The 19,727-nt window shown below is 39.3% G+C and overlaps 1 protein-coding gene across 1 annotated transcript in view; it reads right to left on the bottom strand.

Annotated features, from left to right (window-relative positions):
- The window catches only part of FAXC (failed axon connections homolog, metaxin like GST domain containing), a 63,554-nt gene that overhangs the window by 40,904 nt on the left and 2,923 nt on the right, over positions 1-19,727 (bottom strand). Inside the window, exon 2 of the mRNA XM_027856161.1 lies at positions 16,347-16,482. Within this exon, the coding sequence (XP_027711962.1) occupies positions 16,347-16,482 (136 nt within the window). The remainder of the gene's footprint in view (positions 1-16,346; positions 16,483-19,727) is intronic.

The raw sequence follows: 19,727 nt of genomic DNA on the forward strand, positions 1-19,727 counted from the left end.
GGGAGCATTGAACAAAGAACTACACTTAAGATATATAGGGTGAGGTAAAAGTCACTGTTATGAAAAGATTTTCAAAGAAATTATAATACTGAGGTCATTAGGAGAAAAAATAAAATCATAGACATACTAGGTATGTTTGGTGTTCTAAGCAGCGCCTAAGCAATTCATACTGATCATGGTCGAAAAGAGGGATACTAATGCACTGATCCCAGCTTTGTCACTCACTGGCTGTGTGACCTTGGGCAAATCATTTCACCTCCCTGTGCCTCAGTTTCTTCATGTACAAATGTAATATCTGTAAAAGGAAGAAGTTAGACTAAATGATCTCAAAGGTCCTTTCCAACTTTGAGTCTATGATCCTTTGATAAATCTAGTAGAATACTGACTTTTACCTTACTTTGATGTCAAATAAGTGACTTGCCCAGGGTCACACAGCTAGTAATGTCTGAGGCCAAATTTGAACTCAAGTCTTCCTGACTCCAGGCTTGGCTCTCCATCCACTGTACCACCCAGCACCTCAGCTTGACTACATACATAGCCTAAATTAAATCTTCATTTTGTGTTGGGTCTATCCTTAGGTTGAAGGAAATCAATAAATATCTAAAACCTCTAGCAATCTGTCTAAAATCACCCTATCTTTCCACTAAGTAAGCAAAAAAAAAATTGCTTATCTCACAACAGGGAAGCTCAATGATAGGTTATTTTGTTTGTTCAGTGGGTGGATGGGGTGGTAAGGGATGGTGTTGGAAAGAGGATAGAAAGTTATTTGGAAAAAAATGATTCAAGGTTTTTAAAACACTGGTAATCTATTTTCATTGTCAGTTTACAAAAGTGACTGGCTGTCTTCAAAATGAAGTTTCAGGTACCACACCTACCTATCAAATAGAGCTCTCAGAACTTCTGTTTCAGCTATTAAACTAAGAACTATTAAACTGTCCATACTCTTTGACCCATCAATACAGATACTAGGTCTATACCCCAACGAGATCAAAGGAAAAGGACCCCTATGTACAAAAAATATTTATAGCAGCTCTTTTTGTGGTAGCAAAGAATTGGAAACTGAAAGAATACCCATCAATTGGGAAATGGCTAGACAAGCATAAGAATGTAATAGAATACTATTGTGCTGCAACAAATGATGAAAAGGATGGTTCCAAAGAAATCTGGGGAGATTTGTATGAACTGATGCAAAGTGAACAAAACAAGGAGAACAATTTATATGATGACAAAAATATCGTAAAGGACAAATAATCTGGAATGATTTAGGCACTCAGATCAACACAATGACCAACCACAATTCCAGAAGACTTGTAATGAAACATACTATGCACCTCCTGGTAGAGAAGAAGTGATGGACTCAGTATGCAGATGGAAGCTTTTTTTTTTTCTCAAAGTGCCAACGTGCAAATTTATTTTGCTTGACTATACACATTGTGATAGGTTTTGTTTTTCTTGGTTTCTCAATGGGAGGCAAGGGGAAGGAGGAAGAGGTAGGAGGGAGAAATGAAAACCTGAAAATAAAATAAATTTGAATTTACATAAAAAAGAAAACAAATAGCTATGGAATATCTTAGCCACAAGAGCTGCGAAAAATAGCCACAACGTTTGGTTTGCTTAACTATGCTTATTTGTTACAAGAATTGTATCTTTCTTTTTTTTTGTGGGGTAAAGGACAAGGAAGCTTTGAGGGGCAAGAAAGGAGCTAGTGATAGTGTTTCCAGAAGAAGAAAAGAAAGGACAAGCGTTGAAGTATTTTTTTAAAATGCTGAGAGGGGAAGGTAGGTGGCACCCTGGATAGAGTACCAGCTCTGAAGTCAGGAGGACCTGAGTTTGAGTTCAGTCTCCGATCAGACACTTCACACTTATTAGCTGTGTGACCCTGGACAAATCACTTAATCCCAACTGCCTCACCAAAGAAAATGAAAATAAAAATAAAAATAAAAATGCACAGAGGACAGAAGAAAGTTCATAAGGAAACAGACAAGCTGGACAGCCTGTAACTTATTGAATATATTAAATACTTATTTTTTTTTAAAGCAAAAGATTCATCGTTTCACATAGATGGTGTTCCAAAAGTCTTTAATAAGCTTTAATGCCTTAAAACTACACTGAGGCTTTTGGAACACCCCGTATAATCCTGTACACACACACACACACACACACACACACACACATGCGTGCGCTCATGCGTACACACACACACACACACACACACACATAGTATATAGGAATTTTCTCTTATTTTAGTGTTCATTACATTTAGAACAAAAAAAAAAATAGAAGTCACAAATGCACATGCTTTTGTGCCTGTGCTCATTAGCCACTATAAAAAGTGATTATTTAACATTTTAAATAATTTTTCTTAAATATATCAAAGAATTAATCCATCTACTATTACAGATGCATTTGAAGTCAGATTTGTCCACAGAGGACAATTTCAGGCCTAAAGATCACTCAGGGAGAAGAAACAGAGATCTGTTAGAGAGAAATCCTCTGGTCATAATCTGATCAAGTTCACATTTTCCCTTCAATCTCTCTATAAAAGAGCAATGCCTTCATGTTTCAATGCATTGTTGTCGGTAAACAATAAAAATATTCAAGAAAGCACAGAAGAAAGAATTAGTGTTGAAGAAGAAATCATTAAAAGTATATTAAAAGTATTTCATCTCTGGACCTTAGCTTCTTCTTTTGTCAAATGAAAGGATTGCCCAACTGATCTCCAAGATCTCTTCCAGTTATAAATTCTACGTTATTTTGACCATCTTGTTCCTCGAAAAAACTGATAGGGGACCAAGATCTTAAGACTCCCTGCTTGGTATGTCAGCTTCTTGATAGACCATATTGCTCAAAACATCTTTATCTAAATTTTTATCACATTAAATTCAGTGTCCAATATTTTGAGGTTAAAAAATAGCTCACATCGGGGAGAGCTAGGTGGCACAGTGGATAGAGCACCGGCCCTGGATTCAGGAGGACCTGAGTTCAAATCTGGCCTCAGACACATAACACTTAATAGCTGTGTGACCCTGGGCAAGTCACTTAAACCCCATTGCCCATTAAAAGAAAAAAAAGATAACACTTAAGTTGACTGATGGCACTAAATATTTATACAAATCTTAAAGGGAAAAAAGACTTGAAAAGTGAAAGACATGATCTTAGGAACAAGACATTAGTCTTGCCAACAATCCCTCTAGATCTATTCCAAAAGTATTTGAAAGCTTCCCAACATAAAAGACTAGAGTAGAGAAGGGGGTAGAGAGCTAGAAATATGAATAAAAAGACTCCAGTATTTATCCCCAGCCTCAAAAATATGATGGGAAGAGAGGTGGGTGGGAGAGAAAGAACATGTCCTATACTCTAAAGCAGAGAAGGGAAGGGGTAAATTGCTCTTTGGCTAAGAATAAGGTCTGAGAGAATTTGATTGAGAAAGTTGATGAGTGGGAGAGGAGAGCGGAGCCAAGATGGTGGAGTAAAGGTAGGAACTCACTTGAGCTTTCCCCCAAACCCGTTCAAATACCTTTAAAAATTACTCTAAACAAATTCTAGAGCAGCAAAACCCACAAAAATACAGAGTGAAACAAATTTCCAGCTCAAGACAACCTGGAAGGTCAACAAGAAAGGTCCGTTGCACCAGGCTGAGAGAGGAGCACAGTCCAGCACAGGCACTGGCAGCAGGGGCAGTTTCCAGACTTCTCAGCCCACAAACGCCAAAGACAACTTAGAAGGTCAGAAGACTGCTCACCTCCTGAAAGAGATCCCAAAATGAAAATTGGGAATATTACCCTATGGTTCTAGAATATCAGGGCAGTTTTCCTTGATAATTTCTTGAAAGGTAATATTCCCAAAATGAAAACTCCCAGGAACATTACAGCCAAATTCCAGAGTTCCCAGGTCAAAGAGAAAATATGGCAAGCAGCCAGAAAGAAACAATTCAAGTATTGTGGAACCACAATCAGGATAGCACAAGATTTAGCAGCTTTTACATTACAAGATCAGAGGGTTTGGAATATGATATTCCAGAAGTCAAAGGAGCTAGGATTGAAACCAAGAGTCACCTACCCAGCAAAACTGAGTATAATCCTTCAGGGGAAAAAAATGGATATTCAATGAGATAGAGGAATTTCATGCATTCTTGAGAAAAGACCAGAGCTAAATAGAAAATTTGACTTTCAAATACAAGACTCAAAAGAAGCATGAAAAGGTAAACAAGAAAGAGAAATCATAAGGGACTTATTAAAGTTAAACTGTTTACATTCCTACATGGAAAGATGATATTTGTAACTCATAAGACCTTTCTCATTATTAGGGTAACCAGAAGGAGTATACATATACATATATATATACAGACAGAGGGCATAGGTGTGAGTTGAATATGAAGCATGATATCTAAAAAATAAAATTAAGTGGTGAGAGACGAATGTACTGGGAGAAAGAGAAAGAGAGAAGTAGAATGGGGTAAAGTATCTCACATAAAAGAGGCAAGAAAAAGCTTTTACAGTGGAGGGGAAAAGGGGAGAGGTGAGAGGGAATGAGTGAACCTTACTCTCATCAGAATTGGCTTAAAGAGGGAATAACATACACACTCAATCAGGTATAGAAATCTACCTTACTCTACAGGAAAGTAGGGGAGAAGGGGATATGAGAAAGGGGGCAGTGATAGAAGGGATGGCAGATTGGGGGAAGGGGTAATCAGAAGCAAATACTTTTGAGGAGAAACAGGATGAAAAGAGATAACAGAATAAATGGAGTGGGATAGGATGGATGGAAATATAGTTAGTCTTTCACAACATGACTATTATGGAAGTGTTTTGCATGAATATACATGTATAACCTATATTGAATTGTTTGCCTTCTCACTGAGGTGAGTGGGAGGGAGAAAGGGAGAAAATTTGAAACTCAAAGTTTTAAAAATGAATGCTAAAAATTGTTTTTTACATGTAACTGGAGAAAAAAATAAAATATCAAATAAAAATAATTAGAGAAGGTTGATCCATCATAGGACTTTTAACAGCTGCCTGAGTGACCTGTGTGTGCACCAACTGGGCCAGGCTATAGATCTGACTAACAAAAGAACTGGAAATTGGTTAACTAGCCCCATGTCACATTGGTGATCTAACTCAGACACATTTTGCTTCTTCCACTAAAAGAGGAAGTGGACTATTGGAAGTTTGTTGTTGTTGTTTGTCCTTCATTCTTAAAGAGGACCATGACATCAGGAAGGTGATGTCATGACTTGCAAGTAAATTGTATTTAAGTGAGGCAGGGCTGTGCAAAGTCACCAGCCTTATTCTCTCCTCCAAAGCCATCTGGATCCAGTGGCAAGATATAGATCAGGATGATTGGAGATGGCCCCAGATGCAGTGGGAGACCTTGGCCTTTTTTTTTTTTTAGAGAGGCAATTTCAGGTTAAGTGACTTGCCCAGAGTCACACAGTGTTATATGTCTGAGGCAGAATTTGAACTCAGGTCCTCCTGACTCCGGGGCCAGTGCTCTATCCACTGGGCCACCTAGCTAGTTGCCCCAGGCCTTGGCATTTTTAAGCTAAGGTCTTTAACAGGTCTCAGTTTGAGGCAATAGTCATTAAATGATTAAGACTAGGTAAGAAATGAGGCAGAGAATGGCCCCTTTTACCTAGTCAAAAAAAAAAAATCAGTCTGGGAGGGGAAGACCCTCAGGGTTTCTGGCCAAAACAGAAACAATTGCTATTTGCATTCACTCAGAGTCATGGGAATCCAATGACCAAGTGGGGCTTGGGCTGGGCTCTATTATTTGCCAATCAATGAGAGCCAAAGCGACTTGGGTTTAAGGCATGATCCTTAAGAAAGAAATCTAGCTGTAAACCCCAAGATATCTTGAAGTTTCAGCTATCAAAATGGATATTCCTTTGGGCAGAGCACTTACAGGTAAAGAGGGAGAAGGAGGAGAGGAGAGGAGAAGAAAGGAGAGAAAGAAGGAAGGAAGGAAGGAAAGAAAGAAGGAAGGAAGGAAGGAGCTGCATTGCTCAATTGGAACTGGCCAGCTGGGTCCCCAGTGGGGCACCTCGTAGTATTCACAGGTAGTTGTTTGTCCTTCGTTCTCCAAGAGGACCATGACATCAGGAAGGTGATGCCATGGCTTGAAAATGAATTGGATCTAAGTGAGGGAGTGCTGTCACCAGCCTCACGTTCTCCTCCAAAGTCAGTTTGATTATGCTGTCAGATGGGGTGCCTGTATCAGCTGATTTTAACTGTTTTATTTGTTACAAGGGAGTTTACTGGGAGTGAGTGACATTTTTAAAATCTTCTTAAGTCAAAGACTATAACACTTTGCCAAGAAAGTGCCAGTGGCAGCAGCAGTGGAAAGCAGATGGCCAATTTGGAGGCAGTGATGAAGTACAATAGTAGCAGGGCAACATAACCCCCTATCCTTAGTGAAAGACTGGGCAATCCTGAGCTGTATACTTCCCAAAGACAGTAATTAATGCAGCACTGACCTGAAGGACCTGTAGAGAGTGGAGCAATGAAGAGATTAAAAAAAAAATGGAGAAATGGAACATAAAAAGAGGAAGAGGAAGAGGAACTGGTGGAACATGCAAGTATAGTCACAAAAATCAAAGGAAGGCCTTGAACTGGAGGATTACAAGGCCCAGATCCATGAAGAGGAGCAAATCTGAACCTTGTCCTTCACTGATTCAATGAGTCACATGGACTGTGCAGGTCCAGAGGAGGAAATCAACTCTCTATATACTTGGCGGAACTTCAACCCTAGGTTGTAAGTCTGAAACAACTACATAGGCTCCTAAGGAAAGTAGAGCCTATCAAAGGGGCAGATTACCTGCCTACCTAGCAACCCTAAGGTGGGTTTCCTGCTTAGAAAGGGGCCATAACTCCAGCATGGTACTCTAAATTTGAAACAAATATGTAAGTCCTTGGGCAAGGTGAAATTCGCCAAGGGGAAAATATTTCTTAACTGTCTGTATTCTTTGTTACGTATAATGAACTTCTTTCCATGTTTTATATTTTGTCAGTTTGGTTGCCTAGATGACAGCCAGAAATAAATCCATTTCAAATGTTGAGAAAGCATTTGGGATGTGATGGGATGGGGATAGTGGGACCATGATCCATAGAGCTATTATTGAGAAACTTTCAAGATTACCATCAGTCAATGTAAGCCCAGGATTTGAGTTCTGGGTGATGGGTTATGTTACCAGGACAATGTGGAAAGAATGGAGATCTACTTTAGGTTAATGTGTTTTATGCAAGACATTAACTCCAGTGTTAGAAATGATCTGTCCCTTCTTTAAGTCTCTGTGGCTGTTTTGTTTGATCTCTCCTTTTATTTTCTAACTCAGATTATAGTTAGGTATGTAACTGTCCTACACCCATACTAGGTTACGAGCAGGGGCTAGGTTCTTTTTAATTTTGGTATTCCTAGTGCCTGGAATAGGCCTCACACATAGTAAGTGCTTGATAAGTATTTGTTGAGCTCTCAAAAAGACTAACTACTATTTCTTAGAATTTCAAGAGCTGGAAGGGAATTAAAAGATCATGTAATCCAAACCAAACAGGTATGTAAACCTTCTATACCACCCCCAACAAGAGGGCTTCCAGGCTTGGTCTTAAGACTTTCATTGATGGAGGACTCTTCTGTCCTCTGCTCCCAAATCTAACCTCTGAGGCCAAGTAAAACAAATGTTATAGTATCCTCATCCACATGACAGCCTTTTAAATACTTGAAGAGAACCATCATGTGCCCCCTAAATCCTCTCTTATTCCCACCAATTACTTCAATTAATCCTCATGTGGCATAGTCTTCAATCCTCTCATCACCTTGGTCATCCTCCTCTGAAAATGGTACAGTTTATCAATGTCTATCCTAAAACATGAACTACACATAGTCGTAATGCAATCTGACCATGGAAGAGCACATCATCCCCCTCATTCTGGATACTATGCTTCTATTAGTTCTATTAAAGCTTCTATTACTGTAGCCTAATGTCACTTTAGCTTTTTGGTGTCCATATCACCCTGTTGACTTATGATATACTTGTAAACCACTAAGACCTGCAGATCTTCTTCATACAAACTATAGTTGACCATATCTCCTCAATCATGTATTTTTGCAGTTGATTTTTGAACCAAAGTATCTAATTCCTCCTAAGCAATTTCACCATTAAATATTTATAGTATAGCTATATAAAGAATATACTTTTTCTTTTACCCCTCTGCAAAAGCTATGTACAGGAAGAGGTTTCCTTTACAATTTCACATACGTCAGAACACTACTGGGTGTTTTAAAGCATTAATCAGAAATGGTTCTATTCCGGGGAAGTGGGGGGGGGGGTGGGAGGAAAGGAACCCTTCTACTTTGCCAACAGTCTCTATGAAAATAAATCAGTGCCAAAACCATACACTTCCAAGTACTGTGGCCTGGTGTCAATTTTCACAGTAGGGCCAGTGTTATCCCACCAGATAGTAGCAGGGCGGCAGCTAGAGTTACATGCCTTCAAAGCAGCTGCTGTGAAGATGGAAACCAAGTAGTCAGCCCAAATAACGACCCAGTCTTCTCTGCTCACTCCTCCAACATGGTTAGGAGGAAAGAATGGTCAGGAGGAAAGAATGGTCAAGCTGAATGACAGCTGCAACCACTAAAGGCTTCTCTTCTACAGAGAGGTAAATAGCAGAATCACTTGAGTGTGGAGGAAAAATCTACAGAAAAAAAGCTCTGGAAGAAAAGAAGGGAGGCAAATTGCAAAAATTCTAGAGCTTTAATTAATTGTCAAAAATACTGCAATTAAATGTGGCAGTGTTTGGTAGAGCAGTTATAGTATTAAGACAGATGGATGAGTAAGGGGCCCACTCTTTCCTTAATTTAACATTACTGCATCCCAGTGATGCGTCTCCTGCAGAGGGCTGAATGCCAACACCTCAGCCAAGCAACAACCCACAGAATCTGATCAAAGCAAACAGTCAAGGTGGACCACTTGGGCAAAAACAAAGAGTGATAGCTGACATTTATGCACAACACTTCAGAGTTTACAGAATGCCTCGCTCACTTCATTTCATCCTCACAGACACCCATTGAGGAAGGTAGTATAAGTATCATAAGCCCCATTTGACTGAGGAAGAAATAGAGCCCAGAGAAAAGTGACTTGCCCCAAATCACACAGCAGGCCAAGTATTCCTTAGTTGTGTTCTTCCCAGTATACCAGTCTGATGAACAAAAAAAAAGCCTCTAACTTTTTTTTCCTTCAGAAAAGAGAGGGAATACCAACCCTAATTACCTTACCCATCCATTACATTTTTTTTCTGTGCAGAAACAGATGGATAGCATGAAAGAACAACACAGCAAGACTTAACTGCCTGCTATTTGCCAGCTTCTGAAGGCCCATAAAGAACCTGAAAGGCCTTGGGGGGGTAAAAGATTATGCTAATGTAAACTCTGGTTATTATTATGGTTGCTTGAAACGAAAATTTAAATTGTTTCAGATAATAAAAATAATACTTAGCATTTCAAATAGCTCTCTTGGAATTTACCAAGTCCTTTAAAGTACAGGTATTCAATAACCCAGGTGACATTCAGAGCTCACCAAATGCAGCTGATCAGTGGGCCAAATTCAAGGGATGATAGTTCTCAGGAGGCCAGCCAAACCTGGAGCTGGAAGGGATGGGCAGCTATGTGGGTTCTCTCTCTTCTCATGTGCCTAGCCTCCAGGGAAAAGTGAGCATCCTTCCCTACCACCTCTCTCCTTCCCCTACTTTGGTGAAGTGCCATACCTTAATGACAGCAAGATAATTGTAGCTCCTTCCTGCTTCTTACTGTTCCAATAAAGATCTTTAGAGACTCAAGGGGGTGCAGTTTATAGGCACTGTCATTTTGTAAAAAGAACTGTTAAGAAGGGTTTTAAGTTTCCCTTGAGGAAATTAGGTGGTGCAGTACATAGTGCTGGGAGTTGGGATTAGACCTGTATCCAAACCTATCTCCTACACTTAATCACTAACATTTATGTAGTATTTAGCTAGCTATGTGACCCTGGGTGGTTACTTAGCCTTTCTGAGCCTCAGTTGCCTCATCTGTAAAATGACAATACCTCACAGGATTGTCTTGAAAAACAAAGGAGTTACATAACATAGGTAATTGTTCAGTCATTTTTCAGTCATGTCCAACTCTTTATGACCCTGTTCAGGGTTTTCTTGGCAAAGATGCTCAGTAGTTTGACATTTCCTTCTCTAGCTCATTTTGCAGATGAGCAAACTGAGGCAAACAGAGTTAAGTGACTTGCCCAGGGTCACACAGTTAAAAAGTGTCTGAGGTCACATTTGAACTCAGGAAGATGAGTCTTCCTGACACCAGGCCTATAGCTCTGTCCACTGTGCCCCAACTGCCCTAACATAGGTAAAGGGCTTTGCAAAAAACTTATAACTCTATGTAAATGTGAGTTATGATTATTGTTATTTGGACTTGGGGTTTTAACACCAGATATTTCTTTCATTGTCCAAATCCAAGTGTTAACTGATACATTTCCTATTAAACTCCCCATTTCTCTGACAGCAAACACAGTTTCCCACCAACAGCACCTCAAGTAAAGTTTTCTAAAACAGAACCTGAAGACTTCAGAAATGCAATTCCCATCTTTCTTGGAATGACTGGGGTATTCTGCTCTGACCTGAAATTTCAGCTGTATAAGACATAGCATGATAATTTCTGGGAAGCATATCTGTAAATGGATTGTGGCCAACAACCTGGAGTATGCTGGTAAATGCTTAACAACTAGCTCTCTGTGGAAATAAATCTACCCATAGTACACGTTTAAGTTTAATCTGCATTATTAACATTTTCTGGGGCAGCTAGGTGGCACAGTGGATAGAGCTCCGGCCTTGGAGTCAGGAGGACCTGAGTTGAAATCTGGCCTCAAACACTTGACACTTGCTAGCTGTGTGACCCTGGGCAAGTCACTTAACCCTGACTGCCTCACCAAAAAAAAAAAAAAATTTCTCCATCACTTTCTTAAGTACAGATAATCAACAAGACAATAAATCAAGGGGGCAGCTAGGTGGTGCAGTGGATAGAGCACCGGCCCTGGACTCAGGAGAACCTGAGTTCAAATCTGACCTCAGACACAATACTTACTAGCTGTGTGACCCTAGGCAAGTCACTTAAGCCCAACTGCCTCGCCAAAATAAATAAATAAATCCCTGTTTAAACAATCAGGTGGTTAAGTCCTGTTTGAGCTGAGTTCAGCACATCATTGCCAACTATTCTTTATAGAACAAATGTCCTAAATGTATTTAGGCTTGATATAAGAGGAAACTTCCTAACAACTACAACTGTCCACTAGTGGGATAGGCTTTCTTGGGAGCTGTTGGCCACCTGTCCCATGACTTAAAGTCACGATAACCACTGAAGTCTCCTCCAGCTCTGCGATTCTGTGACTGAAGGCGGAGGCAAAGATTATTTTCAAGACATTGCATTGCTCTTCAAGGTCAAGTACACATGCAAATATGTCTATGTGCAGAAGCCCAGAACCCAAAGACCTTTCTATAATGCCTTTGAGAACCTAGAGTGACCTCTGGGCCTATGATAAGGCAATACTAATGGAACACAGGCTCTGACAGGTCCTACCAAGCTAGAATGACTCTAAGGATAGACTGGTAAGACTGTCTGTCATCAGAGAGGATCAGTCTAGCTAATCCAAAGTGGTTCATCACCAGACCAACAGGTGATAATTTTTTTTTTTGCCCACTCATAAAGACCATTTAGTAAATAGTTGATCAGTATTGGCAAAGAGAGTACCAATATCAATGAAATCACATGACTATAAAGTATTAAAGAAAGAATCACCCAAAAGCAAAGGGCTAGCAAAGCCAAATGGGATGGTTTAGTAAGAGATGCGGCCAGTGTGATTCTCTCATGGCTCAATGCTTTCTGATGATAATTATTATGCTATCTGACATTTATAAAAATGCTTTTTAAGGTTTGCTAAGTGCTTTGTATATGCCATCCCAAGCGATCTCATCAACTCTGTGAGACAAGTACTATTATTATCCCCATTTTATATATGAGGAAACTGGGGCTCAAAGAGGTTAAATTACTTGCCCAAGATCACAAAGCTAATAAGTTTCTGAGACAAGATCTGAACCTAGTTCTTCCTTATTCCAGGTCTCCACAATCCAACTTGGTCCTTAGGCTTATATCACCAGCCCAAACAGAGCAACCAAAGAACCCCATTTCTGATGGTCCCATTTCAAACAAGTCAGGTGGTGGCTGCCAATGAATAGGCTGCTGGTCCTAGAGTCAGGAAGACTTGAGTCCAAATCTGGCCTCAGACAATTACTAGCTGTGTGACCTTAAGCAAATCTACCTGCCTCAGTTTCTTCAACTGTAAAATGGGGATAAAAATAGCACTTACCTCACAGAGTTGTGGTGAGAATCAAACAAGACATTTGTATAGTATTTAGTGCAGGACCTATCGGGTAATAGGCACTTAATAAATGTATGTTCCCTTTTGGCCTTCCTCCCAAAACCCTTCTATTCAAAGGGACCAAAGGAACCAGAGGAGCCAATCACTGCAAAACAAACCTAAGATCCATTAAATGCACAAGCACAATCATTATGTAACACTATTATTCAATTTTGGCTAGATGAGAAGGGATAACATCATTGACATATAATGAAACTTTTCTTCTGCTTTCCCCCCATTTTTTGGCGTCTGTTGATCTTTCCCCGAAAGAATGAAATAAGAATGGTACAATTGCATGATACAATTGAAAAAGCTCTAGATTTTGAATTAAAAGACCTGGGTTTGAATTTCAGCCCTGCCACTTACTATATATAAGTTGTTTAACTTGCCTAAATGTTAGAGTTCCTCATCTATAAAATTGGGAGGTTGGACTAGATGGCCAGTAAAGTCCCTTATGTCCCTAAATGTATGATAATGTGATATGCATGAAAAGAAAAAAGAAAACAAGCATGTGGTAGACATCTAGTGTGTGCCAGGCACTGTGCTAAGCACTTAAAACATTATCTCATTTGATCCTTATAGCAATCCTGGGAGGTGGGTGTTATTATGATTCCAATTTTACAGTTAAGGAAACTGAGGCAGACAAGTTAAATTCCTTGCCAGGATCACATAGAGAGTAAGTGTCTGTGGCCAGATTTGAACTTAGGTTCCCTTGCTCCAGGCCCAGCTTTCTGCCCACTGCACCACCTAGCTGCCTCAATCTACAAAATGAGAAATTAAATAACCAGGAGATGACAACTGAGGATGCCTACTATGCCAGTTTCTACAGCACTTTAATGTATACAAAATGCTTCCCCCATGACAATACTGTGGGGTAGGTAGATAGTATACATATTAATTTCCTGATTTATAGTTGAGGTAACTTGGGCTTGTAAAGGTGAAGTGACAGGATTTTCATTCATCTCCTTGGCCCAGTCACACATCTAGCTAAATGTTCAAGGTGGGATCCCTAGAAGGTTAAGAGGGCATCTTTCTTGGTCTTTAGATGACCCATTAGAATCTTTAACTATCTGTTTTCCTAATTGTCAAACAAGTGGCTAAGAACTGTTCTCTTCAAAATCCACAATGGAAAAAGGAAAGAGAAGAAAAGGAAACCACCAAAGACTAATAAGGAAAGAATCATAGAATCATAGATCTATAGAGCTGGAAGGGACCCCCCAGAAGTCAAGTCCAACCCCTTCATTTTACAAACGAGGAAACTGAGGTCCTGAAAAGTTAAGTGACTTGCCCTAGGTCACATAGGTTATAAATAGTAGAAATGGGATTCAAACCCAGGTCCTCTCACCCTAAACCTATCACTCATGCCACTGTAACTCTAAAACATTTAATTTTTATCAATTTACCGGCATTCTAAAGAACAATCTCTGTCCTTCCCCAAACCTGCAGTAATGGATAGAGTCATGATCTTGGGGTAAAGAAAACCCAGGTTCAGATCCAGCCTCAGACACTAAAAGAATGACCACAGATAAGTCACAACTTTTTTGTCCTTGTTTCCTCATCGACAAAATGATTACAATAACATCTATGATAATCTACCTCTCAGGGTTGTTTTGAGCCCTAAGGGAAATTATGCGCATCAAGAATATGGCAATTTTGAAAGTAATATAAAAATATTAGTTATTTTTAGAAGGAAACCAAATAGAGAGGTTCCTTGTCTTCCAAACATTGGTATGCCTAATCAAGCTGCTTCCAGGGGAAAAGGATCTCTCCAGTACCACCCCCTCTCCTGAGATACCCACTAACTAAAGTCATCCACCTGCCCCAGATGCCAACAGGAATTCCAATGCAAGGTCAGTTACAGCCTTCTGAGATGGGGAGCAGTAGCACAGGAACCGTCATGGGCGACCTGACATTTGGCCCATTCCAAACACTCTGGAAAGTTTTCAAATGTAATGGTATTCTCAGCACAGGCAGAGCTGCCTCGATCAAGGGCTTTCATAAATCATTCATCAAACCACATCTACTCCACCCCCATGAATCAGCTAGATGGAGCAGTGATAAAGTCATCAATCAATCAATCAATCAATCAACAAGCATTTCTTTTTTTTTTTTTTATTTTTAGGCAATTGGGGTTAAGTGACTTGCCCATGGTCACACAGCTAGTAAGTGTCAAGTGTTTGGTGTGAGGTCAGATTTGAACTCAGGTCCTCTTGACTTCAGGGCTGGTGCTCTAACAAGCATTTCTTGAGATCTATTATGTGCCAGGGCACTGTGTTGGGTCCTGGGGCTACAAAGATGAAAATGAAACATTCCCTGCCTTCAAAGAGCTTAAAGTCAACTGGAAATGTCTAAAAAATAAGGTGGTAACCAAAGGCTACAGAAAATGACAGGTACTAACCACTTTCTAACTCCTTTTTCTCAGCTTCCCATATCAGCTAAGTAATGGATAATTTCTTGTCTGTTATCATCTCTGAGTTATATAACAAACGTTTGTGATATATAAAAACAATGCTACTGTTTGTCATTATATTCTTTATATCACAAAGGAAATTGTAAAACAGAATTTCCCTCTCTTAAGGTTCTTAAGAAAGGGCTGACAATTATCATTCCAAGGTGGTTTAGGTACAAGATTGTCTGTAGACAGGAGGATAGAATAGATAGGCCCTTTGGGTTCCTGCCACCATGATCCAATCAAGCATTTAGTTTCTCCCACCCTATCTCCCAAACAAACAAAAAAAATACTGAGTGGAGCAGTGTGTGATTTTTTAGAAATAGCTTAGACTTTACTGTCACCCAGAAACTTCATCAGAAACAATGTCTATTTATCGTAATATCATCATGACAAGGAACAGCCCCTTGCTGTCACAGAAAATTAAAAATACTGCAGGAAATTCCTGCTCACATGACAAGAAACAAATAATTTTCAGAGATCTCCACAACAGCATAAGAATGGAAAAGAAAGGGGAAATGTTGGTGAAGATAAAACAATCTACAGAAATGCCATTTCTTAAATAATGACAGGTTAAGAAAACACTTAGCACCCAGATCTGGAACCAACATTCAGTGCCTTAGCCCAGCTGCAGTAATGTCTGAAAGGACAAAACATTTCACTACATCCACTTCAAAGAGAGTAAGAAGCAGTGTACATGGCCCTTCTGTCCTTCGGTTCCTGGGATCCAGGAGGGAAAAAAAATCATCTCCAAAGAATAAGAATAAAGAAAAGGTGATAGGAATACAGGAGAGTATAATCTATGTGGTTAGCACAGTGAGTGATCAGATCAAAACAGTACTATTTTAATCTCAAAATCACTTCAGGGTACAACAGGCCACTTTATCAAAGAATCGCAAAATCCCAGAATTGGAAAGGATTTCAGGTCATTTAGTCACACCCCAACCCGAAGCACAGATTCCCTCCATGATACCCCTGACAAATAGTCATCTAGTCTCAGCTTGAAGAGATGGATAACTTCGAGTGACAGATAACTCACTATCTTCCAGGATAATCCATTCCATGTTGGGATAGCTCTAATTTTTAGGAAGTCCCTCCTTATATATTGGGCTGAAATATGCTTTCCTGTAACTTTAGCCTATAGTTCCTTGTTCTGCCCTGTGGAGCCAAGCAGAATAAATCTAATCTCTCTTCTTCACAAAAGAGGATTAGTTAACATACCACCCCATTGTGCCATACTTAAGCTAGGTATCTGAAAACATCAATAGACCCTGAGATCTGTGATGTCTGTATGGCGAAGGGCACACCAGGGTCTGATGAAATCTAACAGATGCCAAGCATACACTCAACATTTCTGCTGAATCCAATTAAACTCTCTGCCACTAGTAGGCTCTGTTACGGTGGGAGTGGAGGTATAATTGGGAAAACCTCATATGCACAGAACATGCACAGATGTACCTGGTAAGGTAAGTCGGCCATCCTTAAATAAGTTTCCATTTTCAAACAGAAAGGAGACAAACTGGGGACACCATTGTTTGGCCTTGAGAACTGATGCAAAATAATAGCATCTTTGGAGTCAACCTCTTGCTCTTTCCTGTCAAAACCAGAACAGAAATAAAAAAAAAAACAACAACAACAACAATAGAACACGTGTTATACATTCAGCAAACTGAGTTCAAAAGCTACTGAGGCACGGCTCCTTAATGAGATAGTAGACCTGTTTTATTCAAGTCTTGACAGACTCTAATGCACTTAGCTTACAGAAAGAAAGCTTAGCCAATACATCAGAAAAGATCATGAAACTTTAGAAGTTCTCTCTAGTAGACAGTGGCTTAAGGGCTTAGGAAAAAATGTTTTCAACCTTCTTTGCTTAAGTGCATAATGATAACAATGATGATGATGATGATGACGACAAGGAAGAATACAGATGATGATCTTTATATAGCACTTTTATATTTGCAAAATGTTTTACATTTATCATCTCATGTGAGCCTCACAACAACCCTGTGAGGTAGGAACTACAGAAAATGTGTAAAACTCCCCATTTTACAGATGAGAAACAGATGAGGTTCAGAGAAGTAGTTAATTGACTTGTCCATGATCATCAAACAGCTACTGTCAAAGTTAGAATTTGAACCCAGGTCTTTCTGACTCCAAATCAGGCATTATCTACTACACCAGACTGTCTCTCCTCAAATATAAGTAGGCTCCGTGAGCAAGAAAAGCATTTTTCAGAATAAATCCATTTCATTCACTGTGGATTACATTTCTTCTATTGGGGCCAAATTGGATGGGACTGAAACATTCAATCTACTACAGATCATCTATAAAACCACATTACTTATAGAGACCCAGAAATAACAGTCTGCCTATGCACATGCCACCAGAATTGCCTGCAGGGAACTAGCTCAGTTTAGTGGGTTAGTCCCAAAGATCCAGGTATCATGAAGATCTGGTTTCTCATCACTTTCCCTTTGCTCCCAATATCAGCTGCCTTAGCAATGTCCTTTTCCTTCACTTCCAGTAACCTTCTCTCATCTCCTCATTCTAGGAAGCCTATCACCACCCTCCCCTTTTGTTTTGCTCCACTCCCACACTTCCGTCTCATTTTATTTTTAAGCTTTGGCTACTCTCTTCTTGGAAAGTAGTAAACTGCTTGTTGCTATCCATGAAGCACAGACTATTGTTAACAAGAGATAAGGTGTTCTTAACCATTATTTTCCATCCTTTCTCATAAAGTCCCCCTAGATCTCACCCACTCAATTCATTTCAGGAACTGATTTGAATTGCCATCTATTTTTACTCTATATTTTTTCCAACCCAAATGACAGAACTTACTGACTTTAGCTTTCTCTTTGAAGCTCCTCACTCTCTGGTTTATTTATTTGTCACTCTTACTTGGGGTAGTATTAGTCAATATACCTCCTCACTCTCTCCTGTTAACCTGAGTATTTGAAAACATTAACAGACTCTGAGACCAACTATGACCATCTGGTAAAGAGCAGGCTGTAGTCCTCTGATGTCCCACTATGCCAATAAGCATTTGCTTAACATTTTTGATAAATGAGATGAAATTCTCTGTCACTACTACCATGAAGGGTGATAGAATGGAAAAATACTGAACTTGGAGTCAGAAGAACTGGATGTGAGTCCTAACTATGACAATTGCCAGCTATGTGACCTAAGGAAAATAACCTTTTCAGACCTCAGTTTCCTTATCTGTAATCAGACCAACATTTATAAAATATACCTACCAGGTTTGTTATAAGACTCGAAGAATGTTAGAGTTGGAGGGGACCTTAGAGGTCATTCTACCCTCCCCCCCACCCATTTAACAGATGGGAAGCCAGAGAGAGAAAATTACTTGCTCAGTGTCACACTTTTAGTTAGTGGCACAGCCAAGAATGTGTTGGCTAGGTGGCAAAGTGGATAGCCTGGAGTCAGGAAGATTCATCTTTCATCTTCCTGAGTTCAAATTTGACCTCAGACACTAACTGTGTGATGCTGGGCAAGCAACTCAACCCTCTTTGCCTTAGTTTCCTCACCTATAAAATGACCTGGAGAAGGAAATGGCAAACCACTCCAATATCTTTTGCCATGAAAACTCAAAATGGGGTCATGAATAGTCGGATAGAATTGAAAAAGGACTGAACAACAACAAAAGAGCCAAAAATAGCACCTGGGCCTCCTGACTCCCAGGCCTGTGCTGTTTCCACAATACTCTGTTTTTCAAGATAATTCAAGCAAAGGCTTGCTTTGTAACCTAAAAGTGCTATATAAAATCAACAAATTCAATAAGCATTTACTAAGTGTCCTGCACAAAATAGGTGCTTTATAAATAATTGAGTGATTATTTGTTATCATGCCTACTGAAAGGCATTTTCTTCTCCTTTATTGTTCTTGGGCTTCATCTACATTTTAAATCATTCCACTTAAAGTTAATGCAAGGTTTTGGGGTTTTTTTAACTTTGCACAGATATTCACTAAGGGTGCCAACACTAAGGGAAGGAAGTATAGTTTCAAAATGTTTGCATTTTCAAAATTTTTGCCACATTAATGGCTATAAAACTGAAGTTAATGAATGGAACATTTTGAATACTCATCTTTACTAGTCAAAAGAATAGAAATAAGTTTTTCTTTCTGGACTTTCTTTTAGATGAGAATGCTTTACATGTTAAGATACTAGCAAACAAAACATTTATTTAGGCTACACTTAAAAAACACAAAGTAAAGTGTGGGCCGATTATCTAGGTATCTAGTCCAAAGAAGGCTGGACATCAAATGGGATACTTTTAATTAAGGATAGACTATATCAGAATGGAATCTTCTATATAATGATAGAATCTAGTGTTGCATACTTAGTAAATGCTTGTAATTAATTGATTGAATTCACATAAAATTTTTCCACAACTTACTGCTAGGTGGTGACACAGTGGATCAAGTGCTAGACTTAGAGTTAGAAAGACCTAGAGTTAGTCAAATCCCACCTCAGACACTTACCAGCAATGTGACCCTGGGTAAGTAATTTAACCTCAGTTTCCTCAACTGTCAAATGGGGATGATAATAATAGCACCTACCTCACAAGGTTGTTGGGAGGATCAAATGAAATAATATTTGTGAAGTATTTTACAAATCTTAAAGCACTATACAAATGCTAGCTATTATTATTTTTACTATTACTGAGTAATTCAGATTTTTTGCCTATTTTCCTGATAAATGAAACTGTGTATACCTGTTTTCTCAGAGTTTAGCCTAAATCCAGCCTAAATAAACTCACAAAGTTTGACTTTGGTATAACTCTATTTCCCTTTTAGCACATTTCTTCTCCTTTTAAGGTA

The sequence above is a fragment of the Vombatus ursinus genome, unplaced genomic scaffold (genome assembly GCF_900497805.2).
Source record: "Vombatus ursinus unplaced genomic scaffold, bare-nosed wombat genome assembly UNPS02000582.1, whole genome shotgun sequence".
Classification (NCBI taxonomy): Eukaryota; Metazoa; Chordata; class Mammalia; order Diprotodontia; family Vombatidae; genus Vombatus; species Vombatus ursinus.